This window comes from Rhodnius prolixus, unplaced genomic scaffold (assembly GCF_049639745.1).
Source record: "Rhodnius prolixus isolate KJV_2025 unplaced genomic scaffold, Rpr scaffold_7, whole genome shotgun sequence".
Classification (NCBI taxonomy): domain Eukaryota; kingdom Metazoa; phylum Arthropoda; class Insecta; order Hemiptera; family Reduviidae; genus Rhodnius; species Rhodnius prolixus.
In genome coordinates this window covers 26,985,091-27,011,930 of record NW_027411582.1, presented here as the reverse complement: position 1 = coordinate 27,011,930, position 26,840 = coordinate 26,985,091, and the positions used below count along the sequence as shown (strand labels likewise).

At 31.9% G+C, this 26,840-nt stretch overlaps 1 protein-coding gene across 29 annotated transcripts in view; it reads left to right on the top strand.

The window, feature by feature from the left end:
- The window catches only part of shep (RNA binding motif single stranded interacting protein alan shepard), a 392,464-nt gene that overhangs the window by 288,366 nt on the left and 77,258 nt on the right, over window positions 1-26,840 (top strand). For all 29 annotated transcript variants that reach the window (XM_074114614.1, XM_074114612.1, XM_074114613.1 and 26 more), the window contains one exon: window positions 17,062-17,273. In XM_074114614.1, coding sequence (XP_073970715.1) covers window positions 17,062-17,273 — 212 coding nt within the window. The remainder of the gene's footprint in view (window positions 1-17,061; window positions 17,274-26,840) is intronic.

Below are 26,840 nucleotides of genomic sequence, written 5' to 3'. Positions count from 1 at the left end.
TGTTTTTCTCAATTATAAACTATAGTTATTTTGTGCACAGATCTATAAGTGTAGAAGATATAAAGGGTTGAAAATTTTTTGGGTCATGAAATTCTGTAAAATTATGGCCGTTCTATATCTCCCACAGTGAACCACGTATTGGTATGGAATTTTGTTCTCTTATACACTTTGTTTTTCTCAATTATAAACTATAGTTATTTTGTGCACAGATCTATAAGTGTAGAAGATATAAAGGGTTGAAAAATTTTTGGGTCATGCAATTCTGTAATATTATGGCCGTTCTATATCTCCCACTGTGAACCACCTATTGGTATGGAATTTTGTTCTCTTATACACTTTGTTTTTCTCAATTATAAACTATAGTTATTTTGTGCACAAATCTATAAGTGTAGAAGATATAAAGGGTTGAAAATTTTTTGGGTCATGAAATTCTGTAAAATTATGGCCGTTCTATATCTCCCACTGTGAACCTCCTATTTGAATGGAATTTTTTTCTCTTATACACTTTGTTTTTCTCAATTATAAACTATAGTTATTTTGTGCACAGATCTATAAGTGTAGAAGATATAAAGGGTTGAAAATTTTTTGGGTCATGAAATTCTGTAAAATTATGGCCGTTCTATATCTCCCACAGTGAACCACGTATTGTTATGGAATTTTGTTCTCTTATACACTTTGTTTTTCTCAATTATAAACTATAGTTATTGTGTGCACAGATCTATAAGTGTAGAAGATATAAAGGATTGAAAATTTGTTGGGTCATGAAATTCTGTAAAATTACGGCCGTTCTATATCTCCCACTGTGAACCACGTATTGGTATGGAATTTTGTTCTCTTATACACTTGGTTTTTCTCAATTATAAACTATAGTTATTGTGTGCACAGATCTATAAGTGTAGAAGATATAAAGGATTGAAAATTTTTTGGGTCATGAAATTCTGTAAAATTATGGCCGTTCTATATCTCCCACAGTGAACCACGTATTGGTATGGAATTTTGTTCTCTTATACACTTTGTTTTTCTCAATTATAAACTATTGTTATTTTGTGCACAGATCTATAAGTGTAGAAGATATAAAGGGTTGAAAATTTTTTGGGTCATGAAATTCTGTAAAATTATGGCCGTTCTATATCTCCCACTGTGAACCACGTATTGGTATGGAATTTTGTTCACTTATACACTTTGTTTTTCTCAATTATAAACTATAGTTATTTTGTGCACAGATCTATAAGTGTAGTAGGAAGATATAAAGGGTTGAAAATTTTTTGGGTCATGAAATTCAGTAAAATTATGGCCGTTCTATATCTCCCACAGTGAACCACGTATTGGTGTGGAATTTTGTTCTCTTATACACTTGGTTTTTCTCAATTGTAAACTATAGTTATTGTGTGCACAGATCTATAAGTGTAGAAGATATAAAGGATTGAAAATTTTTTGGGTCATGAAATTCTGTAAAATTATGGCCGTTCTATATCTCCCACTGTGAACCACGTATTGGTATGGAATTTTGTTCTCTTATACACTTTGTTTTTCTCAATTATAAACTATAGTTATTTTGTGCACAGATCTATAAGTGTAGAAGATATAAAGGGTTGAAAATTTTTTGGGTCATGAAATTCTGTAAAATTATGGCCGTTCTATATCTCCCACTGTGAACCACGTATTGGTATGGAATTTTGTTCTCTTATACACTTTGTTTTTCTCAATTATAAACTATAGTTATTGTGTGCACAGATCTATAAGTGTAGAAGATATAAAGGGTTGAAAATTTTTTGGGTCATGAAATTCTGTAAAATTATGGCCGTTCTATATCTCCCACTGTGAACCACGTATTGGTATGGAATTTTGTTCTCTTATACACTTTGTTTTTCTCAATTATAAACTATAGTTATTTTGTGCACAGATCTATAAGTGTAGAAGATATAAAGGGTTGAAAATTTTTTGGGTCATGAAATTCTGTAAAATTATGGCCGTTCTATATCTCCCACTGTGAACCACGTATTGGTATGGAATTTTGTTCTCTTATACACTTTGTTTTTCTCAATTATAAACTATAGTTATTTTGTGCACAGATTTATAAGTGTAGAAGATATAAAGGGTTGAAAATTTTTTGGGTCATGAAATTCTGTAAAATTATGGCCGTTCTATATCTCCCACTGTGAACCACGTATTGGTATGGAATTTTGTTCTCTTATAGACATTGTTTTTCTCAATTATAAACTATTGTTATTTTGTGCACTGATCTATAAGTGTAGAAGATATAAAGGGTTGAAAATTTTTTGGGTCATGAAATTCTGTAAAATTATGGCCGTTCTATATCTCCCACTGTGAACCACCTATTGGAATGGAATTTTTTTCTCTTATACACTTTGTTTTTCTCAATTATAAACTATAGTTATTTTGTGCACAGATCTATAAGTGTAGAAGATATAAAGGGTTGAAAATTTTTTGGGTCATGAAATTCTGTAAAATTATGGCCGTTCTATATCTCCCACTGTGAACCACGTATTGGTATGGAATTTTGTTCTTTTATACACTTTGTTTTTCTCAATTATAAACTATAGTTATTTTGTGCACAGATCTATAAGTGTAGAAGATATAAAGGGTTGAAAATTTTTTGGTTCATAAAATTCTGTAAAATTATGGCCGTTCTATATCTCCCACAGTGAACTACGTATTGGTATGGAATTTTGTTCTCTTATACACTTTGTTTTTCTCAATTATAAACTATAGTTATTGTGTGCACAGATCTATAAGTGTAGAAGATATAAAGGGTTGAAAATTTTTTGGGTCATGAAATTCTGTAAAATTATGGCCCGTTCTATATCTCCCACTGTGAACCACGTATTGGTATGGAATTTTGTTCTCTTATACACTTTGTTTTTCTCAATTATAAACTATAGTTATTTTGTGCACAGATCTATAAGTGTAGAAGATATAAAGGGTTGAAAATTTTTTGGGTCATGAAATTCTGTAAAATTATGACCGTTCTATATCTCCCACTGTGAGCCACGTATTGGTATGGAATTTTTTTCTTTTATACACTTTGTTTTTCTCAATTATAAACTATAGTTATTTTGTAGAAGATATAAAGGAGTGGTTCTAACCGGTGATCCGCGAATATGGTCCAAGTGTTCCGCGAAATTTCAATTTTAAATGTATTGAAATTTAGAAACTTAGGAAAGATACGAAAACAAAAAATTGTTCCTTTTTTTTAATTTGAATTTAATTTTAAGTTCTTGCTAAATACCGAATTTCAAATTATTTAATGTTAGAGTTCTGCGAGAAAAATATATACATATAATTCTGTTCCGCGTCTATGAAAAGGTTTAGAATTACTGTCCTAAAGTAATGCATTGAATGACTTCATATTTTACTCGATTATAGCTACTGTTATACTCTTCAATGGTTAAATTTTCGTAATGTTCTGATGATTGTGGAGCGAGATATTGAGACTTAAATTTAGCGCGGTTTTAAAACTATGAAAAGTTTAGCAGCCATTATCTCCAACAGTAGTGCATTGAAAGTCTTTATATTTTACTCGATTATAGCTACTGATATACTCTACAAATGGTTAAATTTTTGTACGTAGCTTCTGCCTTTTATTCATTATAGAGATGGGGGAAATTAAGTTATTTATCGCCAGCTCATCAATAACTTAATATTAAAGTTCATTATTTTGAAACATTTACTGTAAATTCCACCTATTTTTAAAAAGTTTTAGGGTGGTCATAAAATATATTGTCTGTTGTACAATTCTATTAATAAATTTCTGCATTTAGAGTAAGCACTAAACTAGAGTAAACACTGAAGATAATTCAAATTTAGAGGCTAGTTGAGATATTACGCCAGCCAGAGTTCTTGCACAACATCCCTAGTTGCCATTAACTTATAATTTCAAACTAAGTAAAGTTATACGAGTATGTAAACGAGAATTTACTGTATAATCTCTACATAGTTTTGAAAATTAAACTATAGTTTTAAAGGTATAAATTTATTGTAACGTCTATTTGCAAAAGTGTTAGTTTTAACTTTTAAACGATGCTTTATTTAAAAACAAAAGAATACCCAGGAGGTAATCCTAAAGATTTTGAAATTTATTTCAGATATGAAATAACAGAATTTCATTCTCTTCATTCTCTAGTATTTTTTTTAAAAAAATTGGAGTTCAATTTAGTTAATTTAAATAAGCTAATTCTTAAAAACAAATTATATGCATCAATAAAGTTTTTTACGTGTTCTCGTTCTGTTGTTTTGAAGATATTTTTCAAGTTGGTGTAGATTTTATTATAAATTTGAGACTCAATCTTAAAAATAATAATAAATATTTATTTGGGCTGGGATTCCCGCATGGAATCCCCCCAGGTTTTTTTGTTGAAATGGCCTAGACTGCATTCCAGGCTGGGGATTTCTTGGAATAATTCAGAATACTGTATTCAATGATTCCTTAAACAGCATTTTAAATTCTATTTTAAATAGCGTTTGTTTACTAACAAATGGCTTTACCTGTAATCTCTATTAGATTCTCCTAAATTGGGTTAATATTTGTCAATAGTGTATCCAAACCAGGATTACAGCAGAGTAGAATTATTTTGTTTATTTTGTAGCTCCTTCTTTTATTGTATCCTGGCCCTTATTATTGACACTTTTGGCTTTTACAGTTTAAAATGATATTTTTTCTTCTTAATCAATAATATATCCAAACCAGGATTACAGCAAACAGAGTAGAATTTTTTGTTTATTTGTAGCTCCTTCTTTTATTGAATCCTGGCCCCTTATTATTGACACTTTTGGCTTTTACAGTTTAAAATGATATTTTTTCTTAATCAATTATATATCCAAACCAGGATTTACAGCAGAGTACAATTTTTTTGTTTATTTGTAGCTCCTACTTTTATTGAATCCTGGCCCTTATTATTGACACTTTTGGCTTTTACAGTTTAAAATGATATTTTTTCTTCTTAATCAATAATATATCCAAACCAGGATTACAGCAAACAGAGTAGAATTTTTTGTTTATTTGTAGCTCCTTCTTTTATTGAATCCTGGCCCCTTATTATTGACATTTTTGGCTTTTACAGTTTAAAATGATATTTTTTCTTAATCAATTATATATCCAAACCAGGATTTACAGCAGAGTACAATTTTTTTGTTTATTTGTAGCTCCTACTTTTATTGAATCCTGACCCTTATTATTGACACTTTTGGCTTTCACAGTTTAAAATATTTTTTCTTCTTAAAAAAAAAAAAAATAAATAAAGAACAACTTTTTTCCCTTTTCTACCGTCGAACAAAGGAATTTAAGTTGAGACCGTTTTATAATTCTTGTTTGCAAAGCATTCTCAGCTTTTGGCTTTCTTAATATTTATGAAAGCTTACCCCTTACTTCTTATCCTATATTACCTTTTCTTTCAATTTATTATCACCCTCTTTTACTTTTTGTCTTTCTTTTACTTCTCTACTTTACCATTGTATTTATTTATTTTGTAATATTTTTTTTCTGCTGCTATTAACTTTACCAAGTATTTTCTAAGTTTTTCAAAGAATTTTCTTTTGCTAGATTTCTTTTTTGCTCAATGTTTTAAATGATTACATTTTTTGCGTGGACTTTTTTATTGCTAAAGTGAGTAGATTCCAATTGATTTATTTTTTTAATAATACAATTTAATGGCTTCATATTATACTTTTAAAAATTCTGGACGTAAACAAGTTATTTTCAGAAATGTAAGGTCTAATGTTCGGCCATTACGTCTTTCATTCTTCCTGAAGATTTTCAAAGACATTTTACTTCAAATTTCAAGTTAGGAAATTTCACTATAAACCTAACTCATTTTTAAATTTATTAAATTAGGTATAATTTTGTTTTTTTGTGCGTAATTTGTTTAATTTAATTTTGGTTTTTATCACTTAGAGAACCTTTCTACTTGCCTATACAATGCACAATTCTAGCTTTTACGATGCACTTACCACTTCATTGCCCAGTGCTCGAACTTAATCAGTTATTGCCAATGTGGAGTCTTTTTTTATATTTATTTTAAATTTAATAATAAAATTTGCATTAAAGGATGAGAAAGAATAGGAATTAAGAACGAAAAAACAAATTTTGTCCACAAATCGGCTTCACGCAGAAGGAATTAACTTCAACTTAGGATCGCGGTAATTTCAGTATTTTCTAGAACCCTGATTGGCTGCCTTCTGATCAGGGACATTTTTATTTTTTTAAATTACATTCACTATTTTTTTGAATTACTGTGCGCTGTTGACACGGATCGGAAATTACCCAATTCGCTACAAGTTTTTGCTGCAATTCGGACAGAAAATCAATTCTAGAAAGAGGCTTTTTTTTTTTGTGCCTTGATACTTTCCATGAAAATTATGTCAAATTTATCAAATAAGCATTTAGGCAATAATCTGGAGTCAAGATAATAACAGAAAATCTACTTATATTACCAATCTAGAGTCAAAATGACTCCAATATATTTACGTGTAATGCCAATCTGGAGTCAAAATGACTCCTATGATTCAAGGAAACTAAGAATTCCACGGTCTTTCTTTTTCTTAGGAGCTTCTTACAACCGGTGTAAGCGCGTGAGGCTTACACCCAGATGCAGAGAGGAAAGCGAGCGTAAACGCAGTTTAAGAATCGATGAGTGCCCGAGGTTGACACCGCGACAAAGTAACGCAAATAAGATAGATGAAATACTTAGAAGAAATATAGAAAAGAGAAGGGTAAGGATGCACTTACCTTTGAGGTAATGTAGATGAAGGTACTCAGTCTCAGCTTGATGATGAAGATGATGCTGTTGAGGGGATGGCAAAGGAAGAAAACGGAGGAAAGGGGTGTGCTTGTTTGAATGTGTATTGAGTGTGTGTGCGTGTGGTTTCAGCACAGAGATGCGGAGGGGGAAGTAAGGGTCAAATAGGCGGAAACAGACCAGAAGTAATCCGTAGAAGGTTTCTAGGAAGCGAAGATGGCTAGCGGTACAAGGGAAGGCGAAGCAGGTATAGAGCCCAGTAGTGCGAGAAGCGGCCGGTGATATGTTGAAGCGGAAGTGCGGTACCGTCTGCTGGCTGGCAAAACAGTGCTGTTGAGCGGGGCAATATGCAGAACGGCGGAAGCGCACTAGATGCGTTGTAAAGCAGGTACAGAGGCACATACAAACTAGCTTGATCAGTGTCAAAGGCGTACTGAACTACAGCAGACGGAAAAACCCCACGGTTAAGAGAGAATAGAGAAGGGGAAGGTTGAAACCATGGGAACTGAGAAATAAACAAAACCACAAAATAGTTGAAAAATAAGATTTGGCGGCGACAACAAAGGAAAGATTAACGAAAAAATAACGCGTACTACGAGAATTGGAATAAGGAGAGAGAGAGAGAGCAATAGAAAAAGGCGAGATGGAGAACTGTCAAACGGTACCGCCGAGAAAGGATGGTACGCGGCTTAACAACCGGTAATGGACAAGCAAATGTTTATGGTAACGAGAGAATACTGTTCGAAGGCTGGCAGTGCATTGAATAAAGCTCCAGGCGCCAATGACGTTAGATATTGATTATAAATAAATAAATAAAGCCTTTATTCCCAAAAATTACAAAAAAATGAATTATAATAATACCATTTTTCTTTCCTTTTGTGTTTTTACCTTATTTTTCATTTTTATTTCTTTTATAAATCCTTATATATAGTACATACTGAAATTAAATTAAATTCTGATTACATAGAAAAAAAATAATAAAAATAAAATAAAATAAATAAATAAAAATAAATAGAGAACAAAAATAGAACCAAATAACACAAAAAAAAATAAATAAATTTCTGTTTTCGGAATTAGGCCCATTTTTGGGCAAAGGCCTCTCCCAATTCTCTCCATACCTCTTTGTCTCTAGCCCTGGAACTCCAGTTAGATCCCACGAATTTCTGGATCTCGTCTCTCCATCTTAAGAACTGCCTACCTCTATTCCTCTTCTTATCCATTGGACACCATTCAGTTACCCTATTTGTCCAGGTGTTTCTAGCACGAGATACGTGCCCTGCCCACCTCCACTTGAACTTTTTTGCTGTTTGCACTGCTTGTAAAAAGCCAGCTCTGCTCTGAATCTCGGTGTTCCTTACTTTATCTTTCTTTTTAATATTTAGAACACTTCTTTCCATAGCTCGCTGCGTGCTTCTCAGCTGCTGTTCATTTCTTCTGGTCATAGACCAAGTCTGCGACCCGTACAGAAGGCAGGGAATTATACAGGCATTAAACACCTTCCTCTTAGATATTGATTAGCTTGATTTAAATGGAAAACAAAATCAATCGATAAAAAATCAAATTTAATTTAATAATAATAATAATTAAACCTTCTCGAGTGGATAAAAGAAGAGAAAAGAACATAGCTCTAGGGGCGCTAATGACCTCAGCAGTCGATGCGCCCAAAAAAAAAAAAAAAATTAAACCTGAGTAAAAATGAGTAATTTTCATATTACACAAATTAAGTAAACTAATGTGTCAGGACAACTTAAGTAAGACATACTTCTAGATCCTGGAAAAACAGAAAATAATTCTTAAAAATAAAGATTAATATAAACAAAATAAAGCTCTGTAAATAAACAAGACTAAAGATTATTGAAACCCAAATAAAACAATTCAACTTACAATAAACACTAAAGATTAGATTTCATATTGATATCAATATTTATGCACAGAACTAATTCCGCTATCAAAGAGGTCCATTGTTTTGTAAAAAGGAAATTTAATTTAATCTAATAAAATAATAGAACGGATTTTATAAAATTTTATAAAATCAACATAATTTGTGACATCACAATTTTAACTTTTACTTGTTTCGTAGAATTAGTGTAATTAGTGGTTTGTTTATTCCAGGATTTTTATTCCAGTTGTGCTACTTCGTCTCAAGAATGTAGTACCTTAATCGTATGATTTCGCTGCTGACTCATAGTATGTTGTGACCGTGTCGTAACTAGTGAAGGACTTGTTTTTTTATGTTTAAAAAGGAGGCTAGAAATTATCTGTAAGTGAATCATCTTTTGCTCTTTAACTCAATGCGATTACTCATTTCATTAAAACCGAATCACCAGTGTATATTTATTTTTTTTTATTAAACTTAAGGCGCGTCAACATCTGAGGTCATTAATGCCTGTCTAGGAGCTTTTTTCGGTGAACTGTTGACCTCCTTGACAGTGTTCTCTCGCGTTACAGGCAAGATTGTCCATTACCGGGGCTCCTAGGAAGAGAAAATCTAAGAAACATTTCAAAATAGTGGGTTTATAATCGATTTGTGCAATGAACCGGCTCAATTCAGAAAGATCATTAATCCAAGAAACCAAATATTTAAATTCTGAATTAGATATAATTACCTACCTACATATATTAGTATTTATTTATTGTTTTATAGTACACTGTTGTTTAAACAAAGAGTTGGCCTAATTAAAATTGATTAATACTTAATAATTTTGATAAAACAAAAAAAAAAAACAAAAGTTCATACTGAATTAGATAAACATAAGAAATTAAAATAATAATAATACATATCAAACAGAGATAATAACAAACAGAATAGAATCTTTGAATAAATCTTCGATAATAAACAGAAATAGTAAACTGAGGGAAGGGATTAGCTATGAGGTTAGCATACTGGACTCCCACGCGGAGGTCCCGGGTTCGAATCCAGCAGCTGACCCTTAGATTTTCTCTTCCTAGGAGCTTCGTCCATCCGGTGATGGACAGTGTTGTCTGTAACGAGAGAACACTGTCCGGAGGCCGGCAGTGCACTGGAAAAAGCTCCGGGCGCTAATAACCTCAGCTGTTGATACGCCCAAAAAAAAAATAAATAAATAAATAGTAAACTGAACTTCAGACATAAATATATAATTCAAACTTAAAATTAAGAATCAATCATAAAACTAAGAGAATTTAATATTTAAAAATTTAAAATATTTAAAATTAATAATTAACCTACCAATCATTTAAAATAAAACTTCTACATCTAGGTAATTGCCTTACGTACAAAGTTAAATATTTGATCAATATTTTCATCTGAATTAATTGTTAATAGCAATCATGCAAAGATTCTTTAGTATCATTACTTCCTAGGAGATAGGTTCTAAATGGATTTAATGTAGGACATTCAAACAAAAAATGGATTAAAGAGTCGGGCTTCATCATACTAGAAATTATATAAATATTGTCAAATTCAAATATAACTGATTCAATGTCTATACTTAAATAGTTATTTATTAGTTAATATGGAATTACCAACATATATTTCATAATATATTAATATATTTTTTATATATGTATTTTTAAATTCCATGTACAGAGCTACTACTAATTTGGCATAAATTTAAGCCAAATTAGGGACCAGTAAAAAATGCTGCTGAATAATACTGGAAATGCAATAATGGTAGAAAAAAAATTAAATTTTTGTAAGGAGTTAAGATATACTAATAATTAAACGCACACATGTCTTGCGGGTTTAAACTAATTTATTTTTATGAAGGAGAACTTATTAAGAATGTGGTATTAATAATTGTTTATGGAATTTTCCATATTAAATGGAAACATTAAAGTTTAATCCACATTTTGTGTATTAAAAATATAGACAATTTAATAAAATCTACAAGAAATAGAAAACAAGATTAAGTAAATATTTTACAAGTGTAATTTAATTTATTTAACATAACTGTTGCATGATTTGTTTATATTTTGGTGCACAGTAATGTCAGCTGTAAACACTAAGGTAGGCATTTAAATGGACGCTGTTACAAACATACAGGTGTGTGTACGTATGTCGCTATGATTTAAATCAGTGAATGGTGGGGGTTAAGAATTTTTAAAAAAATATGTGTATACGGAGTGGGGAGGTTAGTTTGTGCTATTCAGATAGTCGACCTTGGACACCTTGCCTTCCCCTCTCAAATCCCCACTCCAAAGTTCTAATACTTCTTTATTTTTGTTCCCCTTATACGATATTTTATTTCAATACAAGTTGTATGTGTGATGTCATAGGAATTATGTGTGTAGTACCTCTTCTGTGGTGTGGTAAGAGGAGGGGGTCACGTGATTCACAGATGTATATCCATGACTCATTGTTAAGGCCACCCGGTTCATGCTCCATTGTCTGTGTAGTAGTCGTAATATAACTTTATTTTCTCTTCCCCCACTCTTTCACTAAACATATTTCTTAGTTTGATTAGCTAAGAGAAGTGGTACTATGGTGGGGGTACCTCTGGCTTGCATTCGCTTACATTTAGCTGGATGACACAGTGCCGTGCGTGTAGTGGTTAAACTGATTTTTTTTTTTTTACTTATTTCTGTCAAAATTCTTGTTTTTTTTTAAAAAACTTTTTCTTAATGCAGTCTTTTGCATTTTTGAAAGTGTTGTGCGTTTCTACGCAAAGTGCACCATTTTAAAAAAAATTTCTAAATGTTTTCAGTTTAATTTGGTGTAAAAATTTTGTTTTAACGTCTGTGATATGTTTAATTGTGATTCGTTAGTTTATATTTTTTGAAATTAAAAAAAAATAATAATAATAATAATTAGACAGGAAGTGAAAGATTAGTGTGCAATTCCAAAACTGCCTTCAACAACTAAGTGCCAAAAAAAATAATTTAAATTTCATTTTTTTCTATTAACTAGTCATTACGTCAAACTTTTACACCAATGGGATATCCAGTTATGATGGTAAGTCAATTCGATACTTTAATTCGGTATATTTTTAATTCATTTAAATTTAAAATTAATCTTGCAGATTTCCGGTTTTTTTAGGTCCCTTGAATCCGAAAGTGTTTTTTTTTTTTTTAATGTATGTTTGTGGGTTTCCCAAAAAAATTCCCATTAAGTTCAAATTTTGATATTTTTGCAAAAAAAAATATCGATTATTCTATTTACACATGATTTTCTCAAAGAATCGATTATCGGGTATTTCCGGTAGAAAATTCGTTTAAAAATAAAATTTTTTACTTTTCCTCATAAGCTAGTAAAAATTTGAAAAGTTTCTATTTATTAATTTCGTTTTATGAGTTGAATTTAAAATTCAATTAATTCGGGGACATCCTAAAAATATTGTTAATTAAAAATCTATTACCCTCGAGTTTGTGTGTTTTTTATAGAAAGTATAGACTTTTCAATAAAAAAGTTAATAACAGGAAGAAGTAATTTTGTGTTTTATTTTTTAATGGCTAAAGTTTCTGTTTAAAAGCCTCTTTTTGATGATAATATAGTAATATCAGAGCAGCTAATTAGATATTATAAATGTTAGACTAAGGAGTTTGGGGAATATCGATTCATCGGAAGTGGGTGTGTAACTACTTTTGAACCACTTGAATTCTTGTGTAAACAGAAGCCTCTCACTTTTTCCTTCCTCTGAGAATGTAACTTTTTAATTGGGTTTAAAGGGATATCTTGAATTGTAATGCATGTAAAGAAGTTTAAAAAAATTTAAATTTCGAAATAACTAATTTAATTTTAGGCTTTATATTATGTGGAACAGTTAATACTGCAAATAATGATGCAAAATAAATTTTATTATATTTTTCCTTTTCAAAATATTGGATGAACTGACAATCATACGGATTAACCCATCACCCTCTCCCCCAAAAGTGCCCTTAATCGAAGAATTAGAGAAAAATGTTTCAGATAAAAGTTGTAGAACTATTTGTGAGCTATAATTATACCAAGTTTTAAGAAAATCGGAAAAGCAGTTTTTCCAAATAAGTTAAAAAAGTGAAAAATCTATTCAGTAAAGTGGTACTTCCGGTGCTCCTATTTTGACCAAAAATTTATTATCACTTCTCCTGGTGGCACCTGAATGAAATATCAAATTTGAAGTTTCTGCGATTTTCCGTTCCTGAGTTATAGTGGAAAAACTTTTTACAGAGCAGTAAATTCAGCACAAACCTATGCCCATTAAGGACCGTTGGGTTAGAGAAACAGCAATTTTGCTGGAAAAAATAAGAAATTTCTAAGAATCACTGGTTCTGTAACCCAACCAGCCTTAGCGCCATATTTTTTAAACAATTTCTCTCTATTAAGCCGAATGCGGTTCGGTTTTTGTCGGCTATTTTCGGCTCATTGACTAATTTATTAATATTTTAACTTCTATTGAGCACACTCACACGACTTTAGTCTTAACACTGCCTTTTAGTTAGTTTTTCTAGTAAACTCTGTAAACTTCTTCAACGCAATTTAAGTTCTTACTAAATGGTAAATTGAAAAGTTATTAATGAGTTTTCGATAAATAATTTAATTTTTTTTTCCATTACAAGTGAATAAATGCGGAAAACCAATTGAGTAAAGGACATAAAACTTGTCTTAAGATTATCATTAACATTATTAATAAATTAACAGTTGAATTTCCGCTTGAATAAGAACGTTACTAGAAACTAACAAAATACTTTTATACGTATTGGATTTAAATGGTTCATTTAACCATTTATATTATAGAGAAAAATGTAATAATTTGTAGAAATCATTAAATGAATCCATTGTACCAGTACAATAAAGAATTTAATTTTAAAATGTAATAAAATCAATGAAAGATAAAAATACAATGCCTTTTACAGTTTTACTGTCAATTATTTGTACAATTAATGGACTCGCCATATTTCGAAAGAGAAATATCTATAAAATGGGCCTTTTAGAAATATAAAATACAACACTTTAGCACACCAGTCATCCTTTTACAAGAGTTATTATTGATGTTTATTGTAGTTTAAGTTTTAGAACTTTAATTTTTGTTACTTTCTGTTTTACCTGCAAAAGAAGGGCTTGTATGCAGTTTTTATTCACTGTGTCGCATAGAACCTTCACAGTGGTTATCTTTGATCTTTCCAGTCTTGTAAGCTGCAGATTTTTCCTGCCTTTTTCCCTGCATTTTTTTATCCTTCATATTTTAACCTTTCTTGTTATGAAGGTTACAATGTTTTGTACATTGTTACAGTGTATTTATTTATTTATTTTTACATATATTGTAATAAAGATTTATTGTTTTGGGTTCCTTTTCCAATCCGTTATAGGCAGGGTATAACTATCTCTACGAATTACATCGCTTCCATAAATCTTTAGCCTATCGACAGTACACGAAGCTTCAGCATCTCCTGATATAATCTAGCACCAGAATCTGTGTGAACAAGCTCAAGCTTACACTGTTGACATTCTGCCCATAGTAATACCTTAATGTTGTCAAGTGGCCAGCCACATGGTGCATGTCCAGATAATTTAACGCCCAGTAATCTGTGCAACTATGCACTTTAGGGTCATCCCTACCACCATTTTAATAATATCTCCATGGTGTTCTTAACGATGAACTGTCCTGTACATATCTCTTCCTCATTGAATGCAAGAGTTAATGTTTGTTAGTGTCATTTCTTCTACTGCCTCCATCCTAAGGATTCTGGCTCTCCAATAAGTACCAGAAATGAGAATCAATCTCTGGGGCGGAAGAAGACGTCGAGTCTACTCTTTTGGTGACCAGGAACCGGGGGAAACAAATCTCTGTTTTCTTCTGTTAGTTCATTAAGACTACATACCAGCGTTGCATTTCCTTGCCAGCTTTGATGAGCATTCTTCCTCAGAGCTTTCCTCAGGCCACTGCTTTTTTTTTTTAAGTGGGAAGCTCCTAATGAGGGGTACCATATTCAGTAGTTGAGGATTTCCAAATTTTGTGTACCGTCTCAGCTAACTATTTAGTACTTCCTGTGCTTTATATTTGAAAAATGAGTAAGTTCTTTCGGATTTTTGCTTGCGGCGGCAAGATAAATATTTTTAAAACTGAAAAAAGCCAAATCTTCCATTAATCTTATCGAGTTATGCTATTCTCTTCTAGTATACTTGAATCATTACCATTATACCATTTCTTTTCCTTACGCCAACACACGCCCAATTAAGCATCAGATCCCTAGACAGCTTATGATCAGTACCATCTGCTTTGACTTCTCATCAAGATTTCTTTTCATCAAAATGGTATTCAGTGAGACTTTGACGGCAGATCTTCTGTGAAATGACTAATGAGCTAAAGGTTACCCCCACTCATGCCAAGCACCTTGGGTGTTCCTCTGTGAAACTTGTCATTTGTAATTAGTTTAAGATAGATTAATTTTGTCCTGCACCGTTCATTTTTCACTGCTTGATAGATTTAATTTTTTTTTAATACTATTGTAGATTCTTGATTCAAATTGCAATTAGTACTTAGTAATTTTAGTATATGTACCACCGAAGCGAGACGATTGTATCTTCTTATAATTCAGTTTTTAGAAATTTAAGTTCTTTAAGACTTGGAGAACAGTATCCCTCCTTTCAGTGCCAAATAAGTTAAGAGTGGCCAGCCAATGAAGGTTATTAAGGTACAGCAAGTCCAGAAGAATCATCCCTCAATAATACGAGGGTCGTTTGAAAAGTCCGTGCAAAGTCAGAGAGATAGCGCCACTGGCGCGTATCGAGGTTATGTTTAGTTAGTAGCATCTCTTGGAAGAACACACACCAAGTTTCAGCCAGATCGGTCTATTTCTTTGTGTTTGGCATTCGTTTGAATCGTGGAAGTCGAATGATTTTCAAAAAATGGACGAAAAAGAATTTCGTGTGTTGATTAAACACTACTTTATGAAAGGCAAAACGCCTCAGGAGACTAAAGAGAAGCTTGATAAACATTATGGTGACTCTGCACCTTCGATTAGAACAGTTTATAAGTGGTTTCAAAATTTTCGGAGTGGCCATATGGGCACAAGTGACGCTGAACGTTCTGGACGCTCTGTTGAGGTTACTACTCCAGAAATCATTGATAAAATCCATGATAAGGTGATGGATGACAGACAGAAGAGTGAAGGTGCGTGAGATTGCTAGTGCTGTGGGCATCTCGAATGAACGGGTACATAATATTTTGCATCAACATTTGGACATGACAAAGCTATCCGCAAGATGGGTGCCGCGATTGCTCACGCTTGACCAAAAACGAAATCGTGTGAAGTGTTGCAAGGACGGTTTGCAGCTGTTCCAGAAGAATTCGCAGGACTTTAAGCGTCGTTTCGTCACTGTGGATGAAACATGGATACATCACTACACTCCTGAGACCAAAGAACAGTCTAAACAATGTGTTACCAAGGGGGAATCTGCGCCAAAAAAGGCGAAGACCGTTCCTTCGGCCGGAAAGATTATGGCGACTGTCTTTTGGGATTCGCAAGGAATAATCCTCATCGACTATCTGGAAAAGGGTAAAACTATTACAGGTGCATATTATTCATCGTTATTGGACCGTTTGAAAACCGAGCTGCAAGAAAAACGCCCACGATTGGCCCACAAAAAAGTCCTTTACCATCACGACAACGCACCAGCTCACACCTCAGCAGTTGTGGTCGCAAAATTAATGGAAATAGGGTTCCAATTCGTTTCACATCCCCCCCTATTCTCCAGACTTGGCTCCCTCGGACTACTATTTGTTCCCCAATATGTAGAAATGGCTGGCGGGAAAAAGATTTTATTCAAACGAGGAGGTGATTGCAGAAACGAATGGTTATTTTTCAGACTTGGACAAATCCTATTATTCGGAAGGGATGAACAAACTAGAGCAGCGTTGGACGAAGTGTATAAGCCTAAATGGAGACTATGTTGAAAAATAAAAAAGGTTTACCCCAAAAAGTTGAGTAGTTTTTATTTTTGCACGGACTTTTCAAACGACCCTCGTATACCACTTTCAAAAATAACAGCTCATTTGTAAAAAACTAAAGGATAATGTTTGTATTTTCTTTTTATTTTAATTTTTACAATCCTAAAGCTATTCTTAATTTAATATTTTTAATTCAGTAACCTACCTACCTAACCTTCAGCAGTTAGCCTTTCTTATCTCTTGGCTTAGAGTTTTATCTTTCGAATTATTGATGAAATGATTGATCCTGATGGGTGGCTTTCCACGTCCTTGAACTCAGTTATGAAAAATATACTTTCCTCATTTCTGCAATAAGGAAACCATTCTAGAATTAAATAAGAAAAGATGTTAACTATTATTATTCTTTATTAATGTAATTAATGGCAATTAACATTAAAATTAAATTTTAAATTTTTCAGTTTGGTTCGGGGACCCGGGTACCAACCGCATCGTCTCCGGCCAATACCTCATCATCATCCTCATCCAATACGGGCTCCCAGAGCGGTACCCTGTCTACCTCGTTGTCAAACAACATGGCCGGTCAGGAACAACAGCTTTCCAGAACCAATCTGTATATACATGGCCTGGGGCCCAATACTACCGACAACGAGCTCTACAATATGTGCTCTCAGTAAGTTTCATTTATTTTTATTTATTATATTTATTGTATTTCTCGAAAGCATTTTAAAAAAATTAAAACATGTAGGAGGTTTTTATCATTAAAAATAGAAAATAAAAATTAAGTAGATAAGACTTATAACTAGGGAACGGATTCGTATGTATTTACATATTTTTTTCTAGGCAATTTACAGACGTTTTTCAACTAGAAGTATTCATACTGACACTTTTTAAGCCGTTTGAGTCTACTTTTATTTCACATATTTCCACATATTTGGATGTTATCACATATTTATACATATTTGATTAAAATAAATAAATATTTTTACATATTTAAACAAAATATGTACATATTTTTTCATATTTTTCATTTTGGGCATATTTTCATAATTGGGAGGTGGTTGACAGGAACTGTGAACCACAGACTGTAGGGCTGTGAATCACAGTGGGTACAATGGTTATTGTAATTTACACAGAATGCTGCTAAACAGTGACGGGCACTTGTTAGCTCTTTGAAGTTGTCTGACGTTGTCTGTTCTTTCAGCTCGTTCGTTGAAGTGTCCAATTCCTTTCGTTCGGTCACTTAGTGTATTCTTTTTTGGGTGAAATGCCACGAACATCGGCCTCAAACAAACAACTGGTTGCTAAATATCTTCGCGAGTTTCCAGCAGAACTTTTACGAAGTGATGGAGACATTTTGTACAGCACAGCTTGTGACAAGCGCGTTTCTTGCTCTCAATGTTCCCAAGTCACCCAACATATTGCCACCGGATCGCACATAGAGAATAAAAACAGAAAGAAAGAGAGGACGTCCTATCAAGCCTTCCTTACATCTCCATCATCAAGTAAGTCTACTCTGAGTACAGATCTGTGTCGGGCTTTGGTTAGAGCAGATATCCCTTTCCACAAACTTAAAAATCCTCATTTCAAAGGATTCTTAGAGACCTATATTGGGGAAAAAATGCCTGACGAGAGCACTCTGAGGAAAAACTACCTGGAAGATATCTATAAAGATACACTAACCAAAATTCGAGAACATATCAAAGATGGACCGATTTGGGCGTCAATTGATGAAACCACTGACGTTGAGGGCAGGTATATTGCCGATGCAGTTATTGGAAAACTTGACAGTGATGCTGATGTGGATTCAAAGCCATTCCTTTTGAACTGTGAGGTTCTCGAAAAATGCAATCATTCCACCATTTCACGATTTTCATAAAAAAAAATGTCCATTTTACTTAAATATTCCAGAAAATATTTTAAGAAAATCACATATTTTCCACATAATTGACGAAAATAAATGCATATTTTAATTAAATATTTGGCATTTTTAAATACATAAAAATCCGTTCCTTAGTTATAACTAAGCTGGGAAAGACCATCGACTGTTTCTCTTTATAGATATGATTCATAGAATTTCATTCTCGGTTAATTACGTCATCTAAAATAGGAAATTGCGATTGTGTAAACAACATTAACTGTTCATACATTTCTATAGAATATATTTATTTTATTTAAAATAATCTTTTGCTTTAGAAATAAACATTTTTCTAAAAATCAAAACAAATTAAGAAATATTAGGAAAGTAGATCTAGATAAAATGTGTGGGGGAGAACTCTTGTTATCTTTCTGACATCCTTTTAACTGGAAAGTAGATAAATGTTAGCCAGTCATATTAATATGGCTTATTAATTCCATCTTATTTCCTTATTACATATTATCTCCTAAACAATCCATGGAATTATTTGCTTTCTTCTAATCTACTAAATTTGAGAAGAAGGGTATTTGGTATTTTGTAAATAAAGAGAAAGAGTGATTAATTTATACAAATTAGTGTTTGCATGTATTTATACAGTGTGTTCAGCATAAGACTACCGTAACTTCTGGAGCCGATTCTGGGCATCATTTGCCACACAAAAAATTCCATATAAACTATGGCTCGATTCGGCTCAGTTTTATAGATTTTTTTCAAGGTATTACTACTTTTTTAGCAAACAGTTGCCTATATTTCTCAAACTATTATAGCTACAGCAATTTCAATAAGCTCATTGGAAAGAAGGTTAAATTTCCTTTTAAATAAGCTAATTTATATTACAAAATAATAATATCAAGTATTTCACTTTGTGGCCCAAACATAAGAAATACCAAGTTTCCAAATTTTTCCCCAAAAACTTTCGACTTCATTTTTCTCAAAGATATTTTATAACTTTAAAAACGTGCACTACTCATGAAAAACATCTACATACAATCACTTTTCGAAAGGTATACCATGAATAGTGGTTATTTTAAAAATTGATACAGAAATCTGTGATTAATTGCAAAAAAGTGGGTCTCAAAACAGCGTCGGTATTATGAAAGGAATTCACCTACCATAAGAATATAACTGATCAGAATCATCAAATACAGTACCATTTTTTGCAAACGTGTAATTTAATAATTAATTAATTTAAGAACTATATTCAAAAATATAAAATTTACATTACAAATAATAAAATAAAATAAAAAGAAGAAAATTGTATATGAGGTTAAATGAGGGTTAGGTACCAATTTCGAAAGAAAAGATTTTCGTTTACCGACTTTAGAACTGTGGTTCTTTTATGTTTTTGCTAAAAAGTAGTAGTACCTTGAAAAAACTTAAAATTAAAAATATCTATAAAACGGAGCCGAATCGAGCTATAGTTTATATGGATTTTTTTTGGTTGCAAATGATGCCCAGAATCGGCCTCCTGAAGTAACGGTAGTCTTATATGCTGGACAACACTCTGTATATCATCGTAAGTCAAAAAAAGCTGGAACTTCAAATTTGTTTTTTATTTACGGTTAGAACCCTACAAGATAGTGCCACTGTTTAGGGTTCTTTTTCAAATTCTTTCTACTGGAAAGACAAAGATACTCAAATTACAGACCCAAATTATTAATAATCCTTCTCAGTACTTCTTTCTACTTCGTTAATTGAAAAACGAAATTACTTTTTTCTGCAACCATGTAGGGAAGTTCTCATTACTCAATTAAAATCAGCTGTGTAATGCCCAACTTCCCACACTAGTGGGGAAAAATTCCCATTAGTATCACTTTCCTCACTAGTGAGTGGAAAAACTTTATTGTGCTTCCTTGATATAAGAAGTTTTGTTATTAACATAAATATTTTCTGTAAAACTTTAATAAGCTTATTTAACGTAACTAAATAATTAAAAAACGAATATTAAAAAATAAAATAAAAATTGAAAGGAATATAGAAATAAAAATAATACTTTAATAAATAATTAGATATTTTTAATTATAACAGTTAAAAAGGTTATAGTGTTACCTTATAGAAATTTAAAATGGATTCTAGTGATTCCTGTTTAGAAAACACTCCTCCATCAATAAAAGAAACAGCAGAAAATGTAATAAGTAATGTAAATACGTAAGAAATGTAAATAATTGAAATATAACAATAAATATTTATAATAAATAAATTACTTTTTATAGACTGTAAAAATGAAATTTTTAATTTTTTTAGTTAATAAATCTAATGGTTGCAGAAAAAATATAATATTTAACTCGAGTGTCAAGTATTTTCCTCACACTCGGCAATTTGCACTTGCACTCGCCTCGCTTCGCTCGCTCGTGCGTGCAAACCCTGCCTCGCGTGAGGAAAAGTACTACTTTCCACACTTGTTAAATAAATAACTATTTTTAGCCTTTTTTTGTGTAAAAAATAACGTGATAATTTTGAAAATAATTTGTTTATTATTTTTGCTTAAACATAGTTAACCTCGTAATTATTAATAATGGCAGTTCCCTGTTTATGTGGCCTTAAGATTGTCGTTTCTAAACGGCAAAAAAAAAATGTTTTTCCAAATTTAACCAACAGAGCTTAATTAATCTAAAGGTGCCTATTTTTGTATAAAATATTATAATGCATTACCTAAACCTCTCCAAATCCATATTAGGTATTGAGCCATACCAGTTATACAGGCGAAGACCAATCCATGTATAATGTGTTTGATTGATTAACATTGGAATGTTATTGTCTTGATTATTGATTATGGCTACTGTGTGGCTACATGTTGACTATTTAAAGTTAGAAATGGTGTATTACGTAACAGTTCTGTGTAGCGTTCGTTTCCTATTACTAGAAATCTAATATTTCCTTTTAAATAACTTGTTTTTGTAAACAGATACTCCTAATTATGGATTTGGTTGTAAAAAAAATTGTTCGCATAATTTGTTGGATATCACTTAGTTTAAGTATATTTCAAATATTTATTGAAGGTTAACTCTAGGTGAATTTTCGACGCCTTACAGTAAACTTAACAGCCTTAAGCCTAGAGTCTTTTGGGCAATATCTGATAACTTTGCGATTCTCTAGATCAGCGTTTCCCAACCTTTTTTTTGGGTCGCGCACCACTTGGTAGTACATCATGCTAAATACCACTTCGTAAAAATGATTGTATTACGTGAAATTTGTTATTCGGAGAGTGTTATTTTATTATTGTTATCTTTATCTGTTTAGAGATACAATGTATCTGTTACAAAGCAGTTCAAGTTCATGTTCACTTTATAAACTTAGTAAAGTGTAAGATCTTAGTTTTAAAACTTTTTTTAAATAATTAAAAATTGCGAACATATTTTTCTCTTCAAAGTTCTTCTTTAGGATTATTATATTTGTGCCTTAATCTTCTAAATTAATTCCTTTTAAGCATTTAACTACCTGTAAGTACCAATTAAATTCAATGTTGCTTGTATAGAGCTTACTCATCACAATCCAGTCTCTTTAAGCAGATCTTTACATACTTATCATTTAAGTTCTGTCACATGATAATTCTATTAAATTTTCTTTATCTTTTATCAATAATGATGTAGCTTTTCCTAAATTTTCTTTATAGAAGGGGTTTGAAATCCAGTTATCATTTGTGTTTTCGGGTTTTGGAAAATACTCCATGAAAGACACTTTTAATCCTGTGAGATGTGCTATTATATTTTCTCGTATATCTTGAGACAGACCAACCTTATTACTGTAGATATTAACAACTTTACTGTATAATATTATTAATTAAAATAATTTTTATGAAATAGGAAAAAACGTTTCTATGATATTTTTATGCTTCAATTTTGTTATGCTCGCCATTACTGATTATTTTTCGCGTACCACCAATCAGCAACTCGCGTACAACAGGTTGGGAAACGCTGATCTAGGTAATTTGTTTGTACAGGTAAACGGAAATTAATGCTATCTTTAAGTCAAATAATATTGATTCTCAATATCTTGAGATTTTACGAAGGAAAAATTCATTAGCAGCAATCTTTGACTGGCCAAAATTTTGATACCTAAGTGAATATTTTCCCTTTTTGTTGGTCTTAGAATTTGTAAAACGATTAGTTCCGTCCTTTGGTCTTTGGTTGGATTAAAATGCATAAACCGTTTTCGTTTTATAACTATCATCAATGTTCGAGGGAGGGTTTAGCTGAGAGGTTAGCATACTGGACCCCCACGCGGAGGACCCGGGTTCGAATCCAGCTGCTGACCCCTTAGATTTTCTCTTCCTAGGAGCTTCTTACAGCTCACTGTCCAGTGATGGACAGTGTTGTCTGTAACGAGAGAACAATGTCCGGAGGCCGGCAGTGTACTGAAAAAAGCTCCGGGCGCCAATAACCTTAGATGTTGATGCGCCTTAAATCATTTAAAAAAAAAAATCATCAAAGTGTGGTTGATCAGATTTGAAACTGCAATATTCATCAATAACTGGTTTGTTTTGAAGGGGATGGAGTTGGCGTAATAGGGGCCATTACCAACCATTTGATGCTATTTTGAGTAGGAGTCATTAACAAATAGATTTGAGTAAATTCTCTTGATGTCTTCCTGTAAGGGAAGATTATACTTTGTTCAGATCTTTTTGAATCTCTGCAAGCTTATAAATTCGTAACACATTTAATACTGTGATTCGTCCTAGTTGTGCAAAATTGTGCAACTCATTGTGTTTTTTTAGCTCTCTTACAGGCGCCATATTTTAGTACTTAGCAAAGATCTTTTAGGCTGCTGAGGATTTCCATCTTTTATAGCTACTTAAATTTATCGGTGATTATTACCTTTTTTTATTGATGATCTTTTGTCAGAATAAATTCATAGAAATATATAAAATTTGCTAACAATTGTTGAGTTCACCAGGTAAATGTTACGTCACTTTACAGTTATTGATCTTTCTAGAGTATTTGTTGTTCCCACCACTCTTTAAAATGAGCTTTCTTTCTTCTAAAAAGCTATTACTTTTAAAAGACAAACACTTTCTTGTTTATAAAAACTTTGTTTTCAAAACTTCTCCTTTTCAGAACAAAGTAATTTCTATTAAGACATGTCAAGATGTTCTCAGAGAATGTTACTGGAATACAAATATCGTTCATTGTCTTCTTGTTTTTATTTTTTCTCGTTCAACAAAAGACTTTTAAGAACTCAATATAGTTCTTTGTTCTTTCTAGTTATCTTTGTTGAATATATTTGGCTTTTTTAAAAAAATATATTAGTATTTCGTTAGCTATTTATTTAGGGTAACTTGAGACTAAATTAAACAAAGATATAAACTCACATTGCAAGCTAAGAAGAAGAGGTTCCCTAAATTAACAGTGTTTGTTCAGATATTCTATTAATGTATTTGTGAAAGTTATATTCTAATCAAGGGCAAAACTTATCAAGTACTAGGTAGGCGCCACGATAGCCGAGCGGTTAGAGACGAGACCTGATAAAAGCTAATACGTACTGTGGTACTGGGTTCGATTCCCGGTGTCTATGCCTTAGATTTTATTTAATGGTTAATAAAAGAAATTTACAGTTTAAAGTATGTTTGCTAGTCACCTTCTTCTACTACAACTAATTGGTAGTTGGACGTAAAGTCGGTCAGAAAAAATTGGGCATTACTTTACTTTACTTATCAAATAAGTGCCCAAATTTCATCCCTTCGCCCGATTTCGTTCCCTTATGGCAATTTTAAGAAAGCTACATTGAGGCAGCAGTAATCGTTTGGAAACGTCAACTCGGGGGTACGGTTCTTATCCAGCCGAGTTTTGTGGTGTTATATTTTTAGTCATAATAAGTTAGTTATATTTGGTAGTGTTTCAAAACCAGTATTCCAGTCTTTTAAATGGTTCGTTAAAATATTGATGTTGCTTAGGGCATATCACATATTGGTCTTTATTTTGAAATTCTTCAACGAAACGCCAGTTCATTCATGTGTTGTTTCTATAGTGGTAGCCATCTTTAAAAATGTAATTGTTCCTAATTCTGTCCCCTTAAGTAGTCTAAATTTCGTCCCCGGGTTCGATTTTTTCAGAGTTTTGACTTTTCATCTTATTTGAGATTTGTGTATCAATATATAGTACAATATTATTTAAAAAACACAATATTCTTTATTACCCATATTTTTTTCCCACTTTTGGCCGAGGGGACGAAATTAAGTACTCCTTAGGTCGCCCGGGGTTAAAGGTGCAAAGGTTCAGTAAAATGAGAAAAAATAGGAAATCATAGTTAGTTTTACTAGAATTTCCATATTTTCTGTTTCTAATCATTCTATTTCTAAGCCAGGAATACATTATATGCGTTAGGTGACATCAGAGGTACAAAAAAGATATCAGTTGTTAGTGTTTTTAAGGTTAGGATACCCTGCTGGGAGGCCAACATTTCTGAAATAAGTATAGTATATGAGAATCGTTATATGTACCGGTACTCATCGTTAAATGTTATAAAAACAACAATAAAAGAACTAGAGGAATTCTTAAACTTTACCTGTTTGATAGTACACCTTCCCCATTAGCCTACTTAATTGTTAACGTTTTTTAGCGATAAATTACTTCTTTGTACATTAGCTCTGGTAAAAGAAAAGTTAAAGATTAAATTTAAGTGAATGAAATTGCTGGAGGAATTCATTTAAAAGGACTTCATTCATTTTTGAACAGCTCACAAATAAATAATTAATTTTAAGAGCTTTAGGTAGAGCATATTCTTTGTAGCTAGTTTGGCTGTGTCGGTCATCTATCTTCAGAACATTATGGTGGCATCAAATAAAGTCAAATCCTATAATTTAGCGCAACAATGCGGATTCAACCTCATATCCCATAAAACAGAAACGTTTAATCAAGTAAGTAAAGTATAGTGGAGGGGGCAGAATCTCATACTTTGCTATAAACAATTTTTTTTTACTAACAAATAAAAAGTAGTCGTACGCAGGATTCGAACCGGTAACCTCCTACTCACTAAGCCAAGCTTTTAACCACTAGACCAGCCCCAGTTAATCAGTAAGAGTTAAATCATTTATCTAAGTTCTGCTAAAGATAAGTCACGCTTGAATAAATTTTAAAATTTTCTAAAAAAATTTTTGTACCTGACTGTACCTTTTAATTGAATTACAAGACATATTGAGAAGGCAACAAATGTAAATAACCAAATCAAGCTGGTTATTGGTTGAAAGCTGTTTTGTTTATTGTTGGTTCTCCCCGCCCCCCCTGAAATAGTAATGTTTATATCGTCCATATTTTTTTTCAAAAACAGAATAGAATCACCTACAATTGGTTATAAAAAGAAACAGAAAAAATCTTTCCTCCTTATGTAGTAAGTTTTTAGGTGCTAATAGGAAGTTCTATTTCCGGTAAAGTTTTGTTACAGACTTGGTAAATTGTTCCTTTCCGGCTGTATATAGATAACCTGATTTTCTACTTCTTTTTTCTCCTTTATCTTTTTTTTTTGGTTGTATAAAGGAAGAAAAACTTTCTCTTTACAGTTTGGCCAATTTGTGTTCTTTTTTGTTTTGTTTTTAAGTAGAGTTCTTTTATGTTTGTTTTTTAACTTTTATTTATTTGTTGAATTTTTTATTGATTCGTAAATAATGGAATTATGTTATCGGTAATCAGAAACCTTTGATTTTATATTTATAAATGTCGTCTAAGTAATAAATAATCCGTTTTTTTTTTTGTTTTTTTTAATGAGTTTTTGATTGGCTGTCCCTTTCTGCTGTTAGGTGTATCAAAAACACTCATACCAACATTATATTTCTTGTTGAAAATATACTCGCAACCTCCATTAATAGAGAAAATAAAGGATCTCAATTTTATCCAATCATAAATATACCTACTACATCAGCGTTTCCCAAACTTTTTTGACCGCGGCCCGTTACGAGATTTTAAATTTTTTCGCGACCCACCTCAGAAAAAAAAAAAACATTTATTTACAAAACAAATTTTATTTTTTAATAAAAATCAAAATTCAAGTTATTTGTTTGTTTATTTCATACACAAAAATTGCAAAATAATTATATAACAAAAACATAAGTAATTAAAGACAATCCATTATCTTCATTTAAAACTTAAAGTAAATTTGGTTTTACATATTTTGACCTGGAAGGTGCGAAGGATGATGTTGTTTTTCATCACATAGTAATTTCAAATTAGGACTTAATGATGTTAATTTTATTCTCAAATTAGGTTCGACATCCAATCTGTTCCGATACTTATTTTTTAAGTGCACCAAGGCTGAGAACGCAGTTTCACACGTATAAGTGGTGACAAAAGGCATTAAAAATTGTATCGCTTTTTCGCTTACGCTTGGATATTC